Source organism: Bombyx mori, chromosome 12 (genome assembly GCF_030269925.1).
Source record: "Bombyx mori chromosome 12, ASM3026992v2".
Classification (NCBI taxonomy): domain Eukaryota; kingdom Metazoa; phylum Arthropoda; class Insecta; order Lepidoptera; family Bombycidae; genus Bombyx; species Bombyx mori.
This window is the reverse complement of record NC_085118.1, coordinates 2,040,075-2,054,512: the sequence shown is the minus strand read 5'-3', so window position 1 is coordinate 2,054,512 and position 14,438 is coordinate 2,040,075. Positions and strand designations below refer to the sequence as shown.

General features: G+C 38.6%; 1 protein-coding gene and 1 long non-coding RNA gene across 3 annotated transcripts; one reads left to right on the top strand and one right to left on the bottom strand.

The window, feature by feature from the left end:
• Nucleotides 1-3,382: 3,382 nt before the first annotated feature.
• LOC101745388 (ecdysone oxidase) lies at nucleotides 3,383-13,002 on the top strand. Of its 2 annotated transcripts, none has more exons than XM_038014619.2 (3): nucleotides 3,383-3,543; nucleotides 9,759-9,892; nucleotides 11,401-13,002. In XM_038014619.2, exons 1-3 carry the CDS (start codon nucleotides 3,408-3,410, stop codon nucleotides 12,943-12,945), a joined length of 1,815 nt encoding a protein of 604 aa, XP_037870547.1. In that variant the 5' UTR covers nucleotides 3,383-3,407; the 3' UTR covers nucleotides 12,946-13,002. The 2 variants fall into 2 exon arrangements, with proteins under 2 accessions (XP_037870547.1, XP_037870548.1); XM_038014620.2 differs by having other exon boundaries at nucleotides 3,384-3,543; nucleotides 9,762-9,892.
• On the bottom strand, nucleotides 5,072-5,992 carry LOC134199808 (uncharacterized). Its single transcript, XR_009974443.1, has 2 exons — nucleotides 5,776-5,992; nucleotides 5,072-5,479 (listed from the first exon to the last, which is right to left on the bottom strand). It is a non-coding gene; the product is annotated as an uncharacterized LOC134199808 (long non-coding RNA).
• Nucleotides 13,003-14,438: the final 1,436 nt, after the last annotated feature.

Here is a 14,438-nt window from a genome sequence, read left to right as displayed (position 1 = left end):
ATAAAGACGTCCGGTGCATTCGTGTTGAGCGATGCACCGGTGTTTGAATCCCGAGCGGGTACCAATTTTTATAATGAAATACGTACTCAAAAAATGTTCACGATTGACTTCCACGCTGAATTGACTTCCACGCTGAAGGAATAACATCGTGTAATAAAAATCAAACCCACAAAATTATAATTTGCGTAATTACTGGTGAGAATGCTGTGTACCAATTACTGTCTAATATATTGGAAGTCAGCTGCTGTCTATACACCACGCACACGCACATACTCAAAATACACTTATTGGTGGTAGGAACTCTTGTGAGTCCGCGCGAGTAGGTACCACCACCCTGCCAATTTCTGCCGTGAAGTAGTCATGCGTTTCGGTTTGAAGGGCGGGGCTGCCTTTGTAACTATACTTGAGACCTTAGAACTGATATCTTAAGGTGGGTGGCGTATTTACGTCGTAGATGTCTATGGGCTCCAGTAACGACTTAACACCGGCTGTAAGCTCGTCCACCCCTCTGAGCAATAAAAAAAAGGTGTGTCGCGATATTTACAAAACTTCTTCTTCTTGCGTTTTTTCCATATCATCATGCTACATAGGGAACTGGCACGAATGTCACGACCGACCGCCACTTGACATCCTCCTATCTTGGTCTATATCTATTTCAATGTGGCATTTGGAAGGACTTTTTGCTGTTTTTTCTTTTACTATTTATTTAGTTCATCCGGTTTTTTGTTGTATGTTTTGCATTTTATTACCATAAACATTTTTTTTTTCTCTATATTTATCTGCAATCGGCTATATAGCCATAATCAGATGCGTTCCAAGAGATTCGAGTTGTGGATGACATTACATTAAATGTCATCAATTACAGCAATAGATTTAGTTTCTTTGGTCTAAGTCTAAAATTTGCCATCTTTTTAAACGTTTCACATCTCCAGTTGTGTCTAGCAGGCACCTTGCCAATTCATTTGAGTGCTCATTTAGTCTCTCCTTGTATCTCTTGCTGTTCTTGTTGACTTCCTCTCGAACAGTCGGCATTTATAAGTATTCGTGAATCTCACTATTTCTTACAAACCAATGCGCGTTTGAGATAGTTCTAAGAGCAATGTTCTGAAATCTCTGTAAGATCTCGATATTCGAGTTGCTAGCGGAACCCCACAGTTCTATTCCATAAGTCCAGACAGGTTTTATGATCGCTTTGTAGACCAGGAGTTTATTACTTAGTGATAGTGGAGACTGGCGTCCCAGTAACCAATTCAAAGAGAGAAATTGCAAGTTCGCTTCTCTTTTTTTTTGCTTTTATATGGTTCGCCCAGGTTAATCTTCTGTCGAGGTGTAATCCCAAGTATTTCACAGAGTCGGCATTTGGTAAAGCTTTACCTTCCATGTAAACAGGGCAACAGACACCTTTTCGAAGGGTGAATGTTACCTGCGTTGACTTAGTTACACTAGGTTTTAATCGCCATCTCTGCATCCAAGCATCCACTTTGTCAAGCTGTACTTGTAGTTTTTAATAAACATTTAAAGTAAATTTTAAATTTACAAATACGATATTCTTATCTAAGCTGACACGGAGAATTACATTTCCGGTGTAATAATACGATGTTGACTGTACAACTAAATTTAATAGATTAATTAATAATGTATAATAAAATTAAATGTAACTACCATGCATCAACCCTCGTTTTAACAATTAAAAAATTTGCATGTATGTGTCGCGAAATTGTAGAGTATGATCACTTCGAAAAGGCGGCACGACATGAAAACCCTCTTATTGTGGCCGCCGCGAATTACATATCCGATCCTGTAGACCGAATGGTAAACAGTCGACATCACCTTAAGCACGACATTACGGATCCTCTCGATCCATTAACGGTGCTTTTAGGCACCACAAGCACCGATCACCGTCCTCGTCAAACCCGTCGCTTGTGACGAAGGGCTCGACGAGCGAAATAATCCATAGACACAGCCCACTGAGTTTCTCGCCGGATCTTCTCAGTGGGCCGCGTTTCCGATCCGGTGGTAGATTCTGCGAAGCACTGCTCTTGCTAGGGCCAGTGTTGGCAACACTTCCGGTTTGAACCCCGTCAGCTCACCTACATGTCAGGGTGAAGCTGAAATACCCTCGCAAGGCTATCAGCATAGGTAGGAAAAAAAAGAGTATGTTAGTGCGTCGCTGAGTAGAAAAAGGTTGAGAGTCGCTGCATTCGATCGAAATCTCAAATCAAATCTGTTTGTCATTATGCCAACAACAAAGATCCAAAGCCTTTATTCCTGTCGCGTGCGACGAAGGGTTCGGTGAGTAAACTAACCCATAGACAAAGCCCACTGAGTTCCTCGCCGGATCTTCTCAGTGGGTCGCGTTTACGATACGGTGGTAGGTTCTGCGAAGCACTGCTCTTGCGAGGGCTAGTGTTAGCAACGTCGCAGGTTTGAGCCCCGAGAGCTCACTTACTCGCTCGGTTACGCTGGCACAGCCTATAAAGGCTACCAGCTTAGGTAATAAAAAAAAGTATTTATTGTTGGTCCACCAAATCCATTGCTGTCTTGAACCTCATGCAGCTTTTTGAACTAGCCGTGTTTGATGTTGTCTCTAAATGGACTGCATCCACCCGAAGTGAGATTGAGCTCTTATTACCGCATAACTTCAAGTGGATCGTAATCTTCTCAGCCCATTTACTGCAAAAGTAGGTAAAAGTACGAAGCAGCCCGGTTGTGTCCCTGGAATCGCTGATGTCCATGAGCGACGTTAACTACTTACCATCGGGTGAGCCGTATGCTGGTCTGCTTACAATAGCAACGAAAATATCTATTTACAAACAACAATGAATACCTATTTCCGTAACAATAGGGCTCATTATCGATCGACAATCGAACGATCTTTTCTAGATAACCTTTGAATGATGAAAAGAATATTATTATTAGTACTTACTCCATTTTGTATACATTATCATGTAAAATACTCTACAGTTTTCATTGTCACGGAGCACGGCAGTAGTAACAATAATTTTAATAACATAAAAACGTATTTAAAACCATAAATATCGCTCTAGCTCGAATGGCCCCTTAGGCTATCAGAGAATAGGTAGATAATAAACACGTATATTTTATGTAACAAATAATAAAACTGTAAATATATTATATATATTTTTATTGCTTAAATGAGTGGACGAGCTCACGGCTCACCTAGTGTTAAGTGGTTACCGGAGTCCATAGACATCTACAACGTAAATGCGCCACCCACCTTGAGATAAAAGTTCTAAGGCCTCAAGTATAGTTACAAAGGCTGCCCCACGCTTCAAACCGAAACGCATCACTGCTTCACGGCAGAAAGAGGCAGGGTGGTGGTACCTAACCGTGCAGACTCCCAAGACGTCCTACCACCAGTAATATAAATATAATACTTCCACAGAATGTTCCTTCAAGCGATAGCCCTGTTCCAAGTGAAGATTCTGATACCAATATTAGAAGTGATACAGCTGCTAATAATCGCTCTATCGTCTTTCGAAATTGGAGAGCCTCTGTACCCTGCTCACGCCAACGTGCCAGGTAAATATTTAATTTCTCTGATCTGATTATAGCTGTCCTTTTCTCATTAGCGAAGCAGTTGCTCTTGAGTTGTTAGGTCTCCTTCGGAGGCGCTAGGGCAGCTGTTAGCAAATCCCACCCCTCCTGGCTGAGCCTTTGCTCGCCCACCTGTCCTGGTGAAACTGAAAAGGCCTCCGGGCCACCAGTAATCCTTCCATCATAAAAAAGTCCTCTTGGCAACGAAAGCAAACGCAAAAATAATTTGCGAGTTTTTATAACAGTAGACACAAATTTCTTAAAAGTACCCACCATGTTGATGATACAAGTGTATATATATATATAATAATAATAGTATGATAGTATATAATGATATATTTTTTTTAATTTTGCACAGTTTTCGTAGGCACAGATGACTGTCGTCGACTCAATCGTTAGTAAATTTTAATCATGTCGCGAAAACCAAAGAATACACTAATAAAGACCCCATCAAGTTAATCGCTTCATTGATAACTTAATTCTTATTTTAAAATGATTACATTTTTTTTTTATTAAAATAATCCAGTTATCACTCACTACATTGCTATGAAATAAACTGTACAATACAAATTCTGTGGCGAGTTGTTGTTTGATTGTTCTCGAGTGGCGACCACGGAGCGGAAGGCGTAGCGTGGGTAGGCCTCCCAAGAGGTGGACCGATGATCTGCTAAAGGTCGCGAGAATCCGCTAGAAATCCGCAGCGCAGAAGCTGTTATTATGGCGAACCTTGGTGGAGAACTATGTCCACTAATGTCCAGCAGTGGACGACTATGGGATTGTTATTTTAAGCTTTTTTATTATTAACTTGTTTACATCTTTTAATCTTAATTCAAATAGAAAATATTTTAGCCACAGGTCGACAGAACATTTGCCGATAGTAAATGCCAATGCAATAATGATTAATAATGAAGAATGATATAATTTAAAGTTCTCGGTAGCAGAGTCCAATCTTTAAATCGCAGAGTGCAGGCAGTTACGAAATAATACACTAACACACTTTTATAAATTAGTATTAGTTACCTCGATGTTTTAGAATTTTATATCGAAATCGTAGTTTTGTTATTTTATTTTACTTCACGAATTGACAGACATTTCTTCACTTATTCTTATGACACCTCTTGTCACTGCTTTCTATCTTCGATCAACAATAGTAACTAGATAAAGGGATACGTATAAAATTAAAGCAAAAACTGTCCGCGTGAATATATACTTATATAGCTACATTCGTTCACTAACAAACGGAGAAAAAAGTTTTGAAACACTTTTACTTTCAAACTAATAACAACTATGGTACCTAGTAATAAAGTCACAAATCTCCAAAACATTATCTAATACTTACGATCATTCGTCACATAAAACGAGCAAAGCAATAAATTACTTCTGTCACTTACCAATAAAAAGACATATTTTAAACAACTTTTAATGTTAAATCAATCTTAAGCCGCAACAAATAAAGTAACTTTTCCCTTAATTGCTCTGAGAACTAACATCGTTTTGCTTAATTTATTTTTACTTCTTGAAATGCCGATTTCTATTTACTACAGGAGGTAAGGGAGTCGCGCTTAACACTAAAATAATTTATTAATGAATTAAAGTAAAAGTTTAGTTGTTTACTTTTTATGTTTTGGAAATGTATGTTTGTTAGTATCTATACATTACTTATTATTTTATTAGCGTTACGTTTTTGTGTAATATATATTTTTAAGTTTTCGCGATCAGTGCACATAATAAAACAACGTTTAAACGGTTTCAAGCGTGGTATTTTTATTACAATGTTTCGGCCACATTTCAGTAGCCGTGAGCACGAAAGGCAAAGATGTCCAGTGTCAATAAGCGGAGTTCTTAGCTGGCTTATAAAAGTCATCTCTTGTTTCTCTGGCGACAATCGAGATCCATTCTGCACACGTGATTGCTAGGAAAGCTAAAATAAAAATGGAAAGCTAAGTATCTAATGAGAGTCCAACAAACAGACACAAAAGTAGCATTAACCAATTTTAACCAACTAATTTTGAAGTGCTGCTAACAAATTTTAAAAAATTATTACAACACAAATCTACTCCATGCATTTACTGTTCTGTTAAGCAAAAGTTTGTCCATGTGTTGGCCGAGCCTTGGCCAACATTTGTAGCGGTGGTTAAAAATCGGTAATTTTGTTCAAAATTTAATATTATTTATAAGTTTAAAGCTTACAATATAGTTTACACTTCATGTACTTACCGAAAGTAAGATACTCCGGCCGTTAAATTGCTTTTTCGGGCCTTATTTTTGCAACTTTTGAATACACACTGCGGTATTGTGAGACGGGTTGACATTGGCTGTGTTTGAAGTGAACTAAACAAAATAAGAGCTCACATTTCAAGTGCGCTGTTATTTGACGAGACGGATTTTATGCACCGACCCGAAATCTAGTTACTATTGTTGATCGAAGCTTTCTATGTATATGTTTTCTTTTGATAAGGAGTTTCTATACTATCAACTCTAATAAAGAATCTATTTCACTTTTTACCTTCGATAGATAAACTAAAAAAGCGTGGTAAAAATAGTTTTCATTATATTATATTCGGTTCTCGTAATTATTTTATACGAAAAATTTTACTTTATAAAATAATAATTAAATATACATAGTTGTAAACAACGCTACGTGGGTAATGATTTGAATGAGTTTCTGTTTACGATAAAACTGAACTCCGAATACGTTTATGAACGAGGTCGTTGATTATATTTGCAGAAAACTTGTTATTAGTCCATAAATATAAATGACTTACAATGTTTGTAATGTAAATAAAAATCTTACAATATAAAGAACATTCAAAATTTTTCAATGTGACGCGAACGAAGAAGTTAAAAGGGAGATTGATGTTCATAATAATATATCTTTGTTATTAGTTCAAATATACTTTTAATGTTATCTATACTAATATATAAATCTACAGTGGTTTTACGGGTGTTCCGTTATAACTACTGATACATGCATCCGATTGACTTGAAACTCTGTATCCATGTAGAAAATACATGTACTTATTGGATAGGCTAATATTTATATGAGGGTTGGCCTCTCTACACCAGTTGCGGGGGCGTTAATGATGAAAATCTTTGTGGGGGTGAGAAATAATAATGTTAATTTTAAATTCCCAGCAAAACGGATGGGTACAGCTAGTGACTTATAATGTTCGTAATGTAAATAAAAATCGTACAATAAAAAAAACATTCAAAATGTTTCAATGTGACGCGAACAAAGATGTGAAAAGGGAGATTCACTGACTAGATAACAATCGCGTTGTTGAGAGTTCCATGTCCCAAAATTAGTAGCAGTCTTAACGCTGTGACGTGATATACTTCGTTATTAAGAAGAAACCGCCCGGACTCCTATACATGACTGTCGTGGCTTACAACCTCTGTGACATACGACCTACAAAGACTAGACATAGACTAAGACAGAGATTTGACAGGTGATTCAAAAAGAAACAAAAGAAAAGAAATGGAACGAGGACGAACATGACTGGGAGACATTTTTTTCAATGCCTTTTTAAAAAACATACATACTTGAAATAGATGACAAAGAACAAATCGACCATTCAATGATCTATACGTCACCGGATTGAAGGGTTGATTTTTTTTTGCTTAGATGGGTGGAAGAGCTTACATCTACAACGGAAATGCCGCCGCCCACCTTGAGATATGAGTTCTAAGGTCTCAGTATAGTAACAACGGCTGCCCCATACTTCTAACCGAAACGCATTACTGCTTCACGGCTGAAATAGGCAGGGCGGTGGTAGGTACCTACCCGTGCGGACTCACAAGAGGTCTTACCATCAGTTGGTTTATAATAAAATTAATCTAGTGCGATTATAAACGAACAATAGATTGTGAACGGACACAAAAAATTACAATCTAACGCCCACATTAAGTTGTCGTGGCCTGAAGGATAAGACGTCCGGTGCCTTCGTATATGCACCGGTATTCGAATACCGCAGGCGGGTACCAATTTTTCTAATGAAATACGTTCTTAACAATTGTCCACGATTGTCTTCCACGGTGAAGGAACAACATCGTGTAATAAAAATCGAACCCGCAAAATTATAATTTGCGTAATTACTGGTGGTAGGACCTCTTGTGAGTCCGCACGGGTAGGTACTACCGCCACGCCTATTTCTGCCGTGAAGCAGTAATGTGTTTCGGTTTGAAGGGTGGGGCAGCCGTTTTAGCTATACTTGAGACCTTAGTACTCATATCTCAAGGTGGGTGGCGCATTTACATTGTAGATGTCTATGGGCTCCAGTAACCACTTAACACCAGGTGGGCTGTGAGCTCGTCCACCCATATAAGCAATAAAAAAAAATAGTGTAGGAAGTGGGAACTTTTAAACAGAGTGAAATCCTCTTCTTCTTTCTTTCCTATTACCCTCTGCTGAGGTATAGGGCTCGAATCAAATCCTTCCATTTACATCGGTCTTGGGCAGTCTATCTCCAGACGCCCAGCTCCTGCCCCACCGAGCGACGTCAAGTTGTTCTGGGACGGTCTCTCTTTCTTTTGCCCGTAGAGAGTGAAGTAGTCCACTGAATTTCTCGCCGGATCTTCTCATTGGGTTTCCAATCCGGTGGTAAATTCTGCGAAGCAATGCTCTTGCTAGAGCTAATGTTAGCAACGATATCAAGTTAGAGTCCCGTGAGTTCACTGACTCGTTCGGCGAATCTAGCATCAGCCCTAGAGGTCACTAGAATAGGTAGAAAAACAAAGAGTGAAGTATGCTCGGTTTTAAAACGTATCTGAACCTGTTTTACCGTTTCCCTAATCACCCATCAGACAAAGGGGCGATCCGGCAAGACTATTGTCAGCTATTACGTTATTCGTAATCGGATAATTATGCTAATATGCTTTGAATTTAAATATTTATTTAGCATGAATTTACATCACTACACATATACTTAGACACAGAAATAATAATTTAACAACGTGTAACGAAATTTATGCAAAGAGGGAATTTAATTAGCTTACAATTTTCAAGTACATACTATGAAATCAAATTATTATATTATCAAGAGGGCAATTACGTTTCGTTCTTCAACAAGATTTAAAATGTCCTTAAGCCCAGCCCACTGAGTTTCTCGCCGGATCTTCTCAGTGGGTCGCGTTTCCGATCCGGTGGTAGTTCTGCGAAGCACAGCTCTTGCAAGCAATAGCGTTAGCAACGTCACCAGGTTAGAGCACCGTGAGCTCGCCTACTCGCCCGGAGAATCTAGTATAGCCCCTCGAGGTTACTAGATTAGGTAGGGAAAAAAAATGAAGGCTATAAAAATATATTATATATCACAGTCATCTAATTAGTTTATCTTACAGCCCAATAAACGGAACGCGTGGTTCGTGTTTGTCAACAGACTTCAAAAAATTTTGGAATATCTCAGTTCGATTTTTTTATAGTGTAATTATAAAGAACTTGTCTCCAATTTTAATGATTATTTTTAAGAGCTGACCATACGTTTTTACGTTATCGTTAATACTGCAAAATTAGTTGACACCGACTTCATCACTAAACTTATTTTGTTTTATCAAATTACGTTTAGTTTTTCGATTAAAATTAACATCTTTCTATAATGAAGATATGTACTCGATAAATTAAAAATAGTTTAAAACGGTCTGCAAATGTCTCGTCATTAGAAAAGCCTTACAGTCATACCATAGATATTTAGACTTATTCAATAAATAACTAATAATAAATAGCTAGGACTAAATCACGCACGGTCATCCGGCCCGGATTTAGGATTCCCTTTGGTAAGGATACCAGAGACTGATAAACATACTTAGGTATATAGGTTTAAATATATACATATATAGTTAATAATCACCAAGACAAAGAGCAAACAAACTTATTCATCACACAATGTTTTGCCCGATGTGGGAATCGAACCCACAACCCTTGGCGCAACAGTTAGAGGAACTAACTATTGCACCACCGAGTCCGTCTATATAAGTATGCACATTTAACAGTCTCTGGTTCCCATGGTATGGGAATCCTAGTTTGGCGCCAGATGTCCGTGGGTGACTTATTTCTGTAGTTATTCATTCATTTTTACCGGTGGTAGGACCTCATGTGAGTCCGCACGGGTAGGTACCACCACCCCGCCTATTTCTGCCGTGAAGCAGTAATGCTTTTCGGTTTGTGACTTGTTCCCATTTGTTATTCATTTATTTACTTATTTCAGCAGATTCGAGTTACGACTTCATAATCGTGGGCGGAGGATCAGCTGGCTGCGTACTAGCTAACAGACTCACCGAAGTCGCCAATTGGACTGTGCTGATGATAGAAGCTGGCGATGACCCTCCAAGCATAGCTAATGTTTGTATTTTATTTAGCAAATCACTAAGATATAATATAATATATAAGTTGGGTGGACGAACTCACAACCTACCTGGTTTTTAGTAGTAACTGGAGCCCATAGACATCTACGACGTAAATACGCCACCCACCTTGAGATGTAAGTTCTATTTTCTCAAGTATAGTTTCAACAGCTGCCCCACCCTTCAAACCGAAACGCATTACTGCTTCACGGGAGAAATAGGCAGGGCGGTGGTACCTACCCGCGCGGACTCACAAGAGGTCCTACCACCAGTAAAAAGATATTTTATGCACTGTTTGATGCCTGAATGAGCATTATCACACCTTTTGGGTTGTCTTAAAAGGCGATTTCATCGGAGAATAGGCTGCGGGGCTCTCCGAATATCATGCCAGCATACTGTGATCACCTCCCCATATTTTGCTTTCCCCGTACCTAATCCCAGGCAGCCTAAGGGGCTATTTCAGCTTTGCTCGGACAAGTAGCTGAGCTCACGGGCTCAAAATGCGAGAATTTGCGAGCGGTGCTTCGCTGAATCTATCACCGAATCAGAATCGCGACCCACTGAGAAGAATCGGCGAGAAACACAGTGGCACGCGGATAAATGCCACTATCCTGTCTACTTCTGCCGCGAAGTGTCTCATAAGTGTCTCATAGTGGCATATGGCGTTGAGATCGTCATGTCAATGAGCGCCAATAACCATTGAACAGGAGACGTGCCGTGAATTACGTTTCATTCGTTGTGTGGACCAAAATATTTTTTCTAAAGAAATTAGAAGCAAAAAAAAACCCGTGTGACGGGCCTTGGAATACCTTCGGAAAAAACATTAATTATGTGTCATGAGCGAGTCATGTTTCACATTAGAAGTATATTTTTTTTTGTAACGTAAACTAAAAATTAAGTTTAATTGCCGGTAATACAAAATATTAACAAAAACTAAAACCGACTTCAATGAAAAAAATGAGTAGGTACAAAGTCGACGTCTAGTTAAATATGAATTATTAGAGATAGCTCAGAAACTACTGGCAAGTTCTTAATAATATTCAAAACGACCAAACGAGAAGCCTAGGCTTCAAATATTTATTTATTGCTCTGATGTGTGGACGAGATCACGGCTCACCATATTTTAAGTGGTTACCGGAGCCCATAGACATGTACAACGTAAATGCCGCCACCCACCTTGAGACATGAGTTCTTAAGTCTCCATTTTTACAGTACGGCTGCCACAGCCTTCAAACCGAAAAACATTAGCATAGGTACTTGCTTCACGATTGAAATAGGCAGGGCGGTGGTGCCTACCCGTGCGGACTCACACGACGTCCTACTAGCTGTATAAAAATCATAAAATCTAAATATAGCAACGCATTGTACTATAGAACTGTGACTTTGAATTCATGTTTCAAAGTGGGTGGCAGCATTATCATTGTTTGTCAATGGGCTTCAGTAATCACCTACCCATCTAAGCATTAAATAAATAAAAAATAAATTCAATTATTCCTCATTTCGCAGAGTCCCGGTTATTCGCTTATAACTTCGACATTACTGCCGAACTGGGGATATTTCGGCGTAAACGACGACTTTTCGAGTCAAGGCCAGAAATTTAAAAGCATCCGACACACGAGGGGTAAAATGTTAGGTGGCTCGAGTTCCCTCAACTCTATGTTTTACGTCCGAGGGAACAGGGCTGATTACGACAATTGGGCCGAAAACGGAAACGAAGGCTGGGACTGGAATACAGTCATTCAGTACTTTAAGAAAAGTGAAAGACTCGATGACAATCATATCTTGAGCAGTGAATCCGCAGACTTACACGGCAACAAAGGATACCTCGGAGTCACGAGACCGCTGTGGAAGTCTTTCGACGAAGGTCTTTTTGACGCTTTCAAAGAACAAGGCCACGAAGTGTTACTCGACACGAATGGACAACAACAACTTGGCTATTCGATCCCCGCATACACGATAGCCGGTCAAAAACGTCAAAGCACTGCTTATTCTTTCCTAGCGCCAATAAAAAATCGACCCAATTTGCACCTCATTAAGAACAGTTTAGTGAGAAAAGTCATATTTGACAAAAACAATAAAACGACTGGCGTCGAAGTGAGAACTCCCACAGGTTTCTTGAATATTTCGGTGACTAAAGAAGTCATTTTATCAGCCGGTGCAATTAACAGTCCGCAATTGTTGATGCTCTCCGGTGTCGGACCTAAACAGCACTTGGAAGATATGAACATCAGTTTAGTAGTTGACTCGCCTAACGTCGGAGGAAACATGCAAGACCACATATTAGTCCCTGTCTTACTAACAGGAATGGAAAGCATATCTTCTGCTATCAGCAACATAGACCCTTTGTTGAACATGGATAAGGTTCCGGTGCCGCTCATTTTGGGCTTTGTCGCTTTGAACAAATCCCAGTCGTATCCAGATTATCAAGTAACTGCAACAGTTTCACCTACGGCCTCATTTCTTCCAGTGCTGATGTGCTCGCAAATGCTCATGTTGAGCGATGATATATGCATCGCCCTATCGGAAGCGGGCTTAGGACAAGAAACTGTCTTCTCATTGATCACACTGCTACATCCCGAATCGAGAGGAAAGATTGCTCTGAAAAGCTCTAATCCCGAGGATCCACCAATTATCTACTCCGGCTATTTTACTAACGAAAACGACTTAGATAATTTCGCCCGTTACCTAGAGAACTTCAACACGGTCATCAACAGTACACACTTCAAAAAATTGAAGTCTCAAGTGGTCGATCTAAAGGTGAAACAATGTCGGCAATGGCCCTTTGGAAGTCACGAGTACTGGGCCTGTTATGCCCTTAATTTAGCCAGCACACAGTACCATACCGTAGGGACTTGCGCCATGGGCGATAAACATATAGGGGTGGTAGACTCGAGGTTAAGAGTTCACGGTGTGAAAGGTCTTCGAGTGGTGGATGCTAGCGTTATGCCAACCATAACCAGCGGAAATACGTATGCCCCAGTAGTAATGATAGCTGAGAAGGCGGCGGATATGATCAAGATTGATCATGGACATCTAGAAAATTGTCTTTAACGTATTATAGTTTTTGCTAATAAGATTTAATTTATATTAAACTAATTTATATAGTTCTATTGGTATTTTTTTTACCTTTTATGAACGTAATTACAATCGATCATCATTGAAATAACGTCAACGCCAACCGAAGAGGTTTGCGAAAGGGGTTGCGATGTTCAACATTTTTTTTTATGAAAATAAGTTTTTATTAATGTAACTAGCCATATACAATATATTTAAAAAAAGATCGGTCTCCTATTTCCAATTTCCCTTAAAATTAATTACGAGCTAAATTGAACTATCGCGTCTTTTTGAAAAATTGATTTAAAATGTCGCGTATCCTTTTTGTCGCCCGTACACTTAGTACAAGTGAGTTCTTCGACCGCGCGCCCATTGAAATATAAATTATTCTTAACTAATATCTTTGATGAGTAAATACCATTTTTATGGTATAATATTCTTCTTCCATATTTTGTTTTCTTTATTCGTTATACGCGATCAGAGTCGATGAATGATATCACTGATTTTTTTTGGTACCACAAAAATATTCCTCTATAATAAATTTCTTGAACGAGGGTTAGTAATTAGGGTCATGGAGGCCTTCACGCCTTGAAGGGTCTAATTTGTAAGTCAACAAGTAAGTACTTACGACCGATATTCACGTTCAGCATAAAAAAAAAAAATTAAAATACGAATCAACGCACTAAAAAATATAAAAAATTCACTACCACTTTGCATTTTTTTTTTGTACTGAAACTATTATGTATTTCGGAACGAAGTTCAGGAGACACTTTATAGAATACAATTGAGTCGCTTGGCGGCATCTGTCTTATCTATGGGTCGAGGTCACTAGAATAGATAGGAAAAAAACAACAAAAAGAAATCGGATTACTAAGGGGGCGGACTGGGAGACCTGATACGAGCGCCCGTCAAAACTTAAAAACTCGTTCCTCCGTATTCGCGTAAAACCTGGGTGGCATAAGTCGTGGTATTACTATATTGGAAATGAAACTGGAATTCGATAAAAAAGACTGCGTACCATCAGCGAACTCACCTATTAACAAATTTACTTCCAGCAAAAAACATATAATAAAAAACTACCCTGTCTAACTGTCATAGTTATTTTTCAAAGCTCGTATACATGTCATAGTCATAAGCAACGACAACGATTAGCAATCAGACGGAATATATGCGCTTTTGAATTCAATGAGCAAGAATAATAAATAATATAATAGTTTAAAAAACTTACAAAATACGCTTTTATAGAAAATCCAGGTAAAAATAGAAAATAGATATTAATTTTCTATAAACGCGTATTTTGTTAGTTTTTTTTAACTATTATTTATTTTTCAATTTTTAGTTGATATTCAATTTTTTCAATTTTTTTTCTCATTTTTTTTAAATATTCAATTGTCATCGGTTCTTTATAAGTATACCAAATTTTGAGTTAATCCGATATTTTGAAGGGGATCAAAATCATGTTCAAAGATTCCGTTACAAACATACATCTG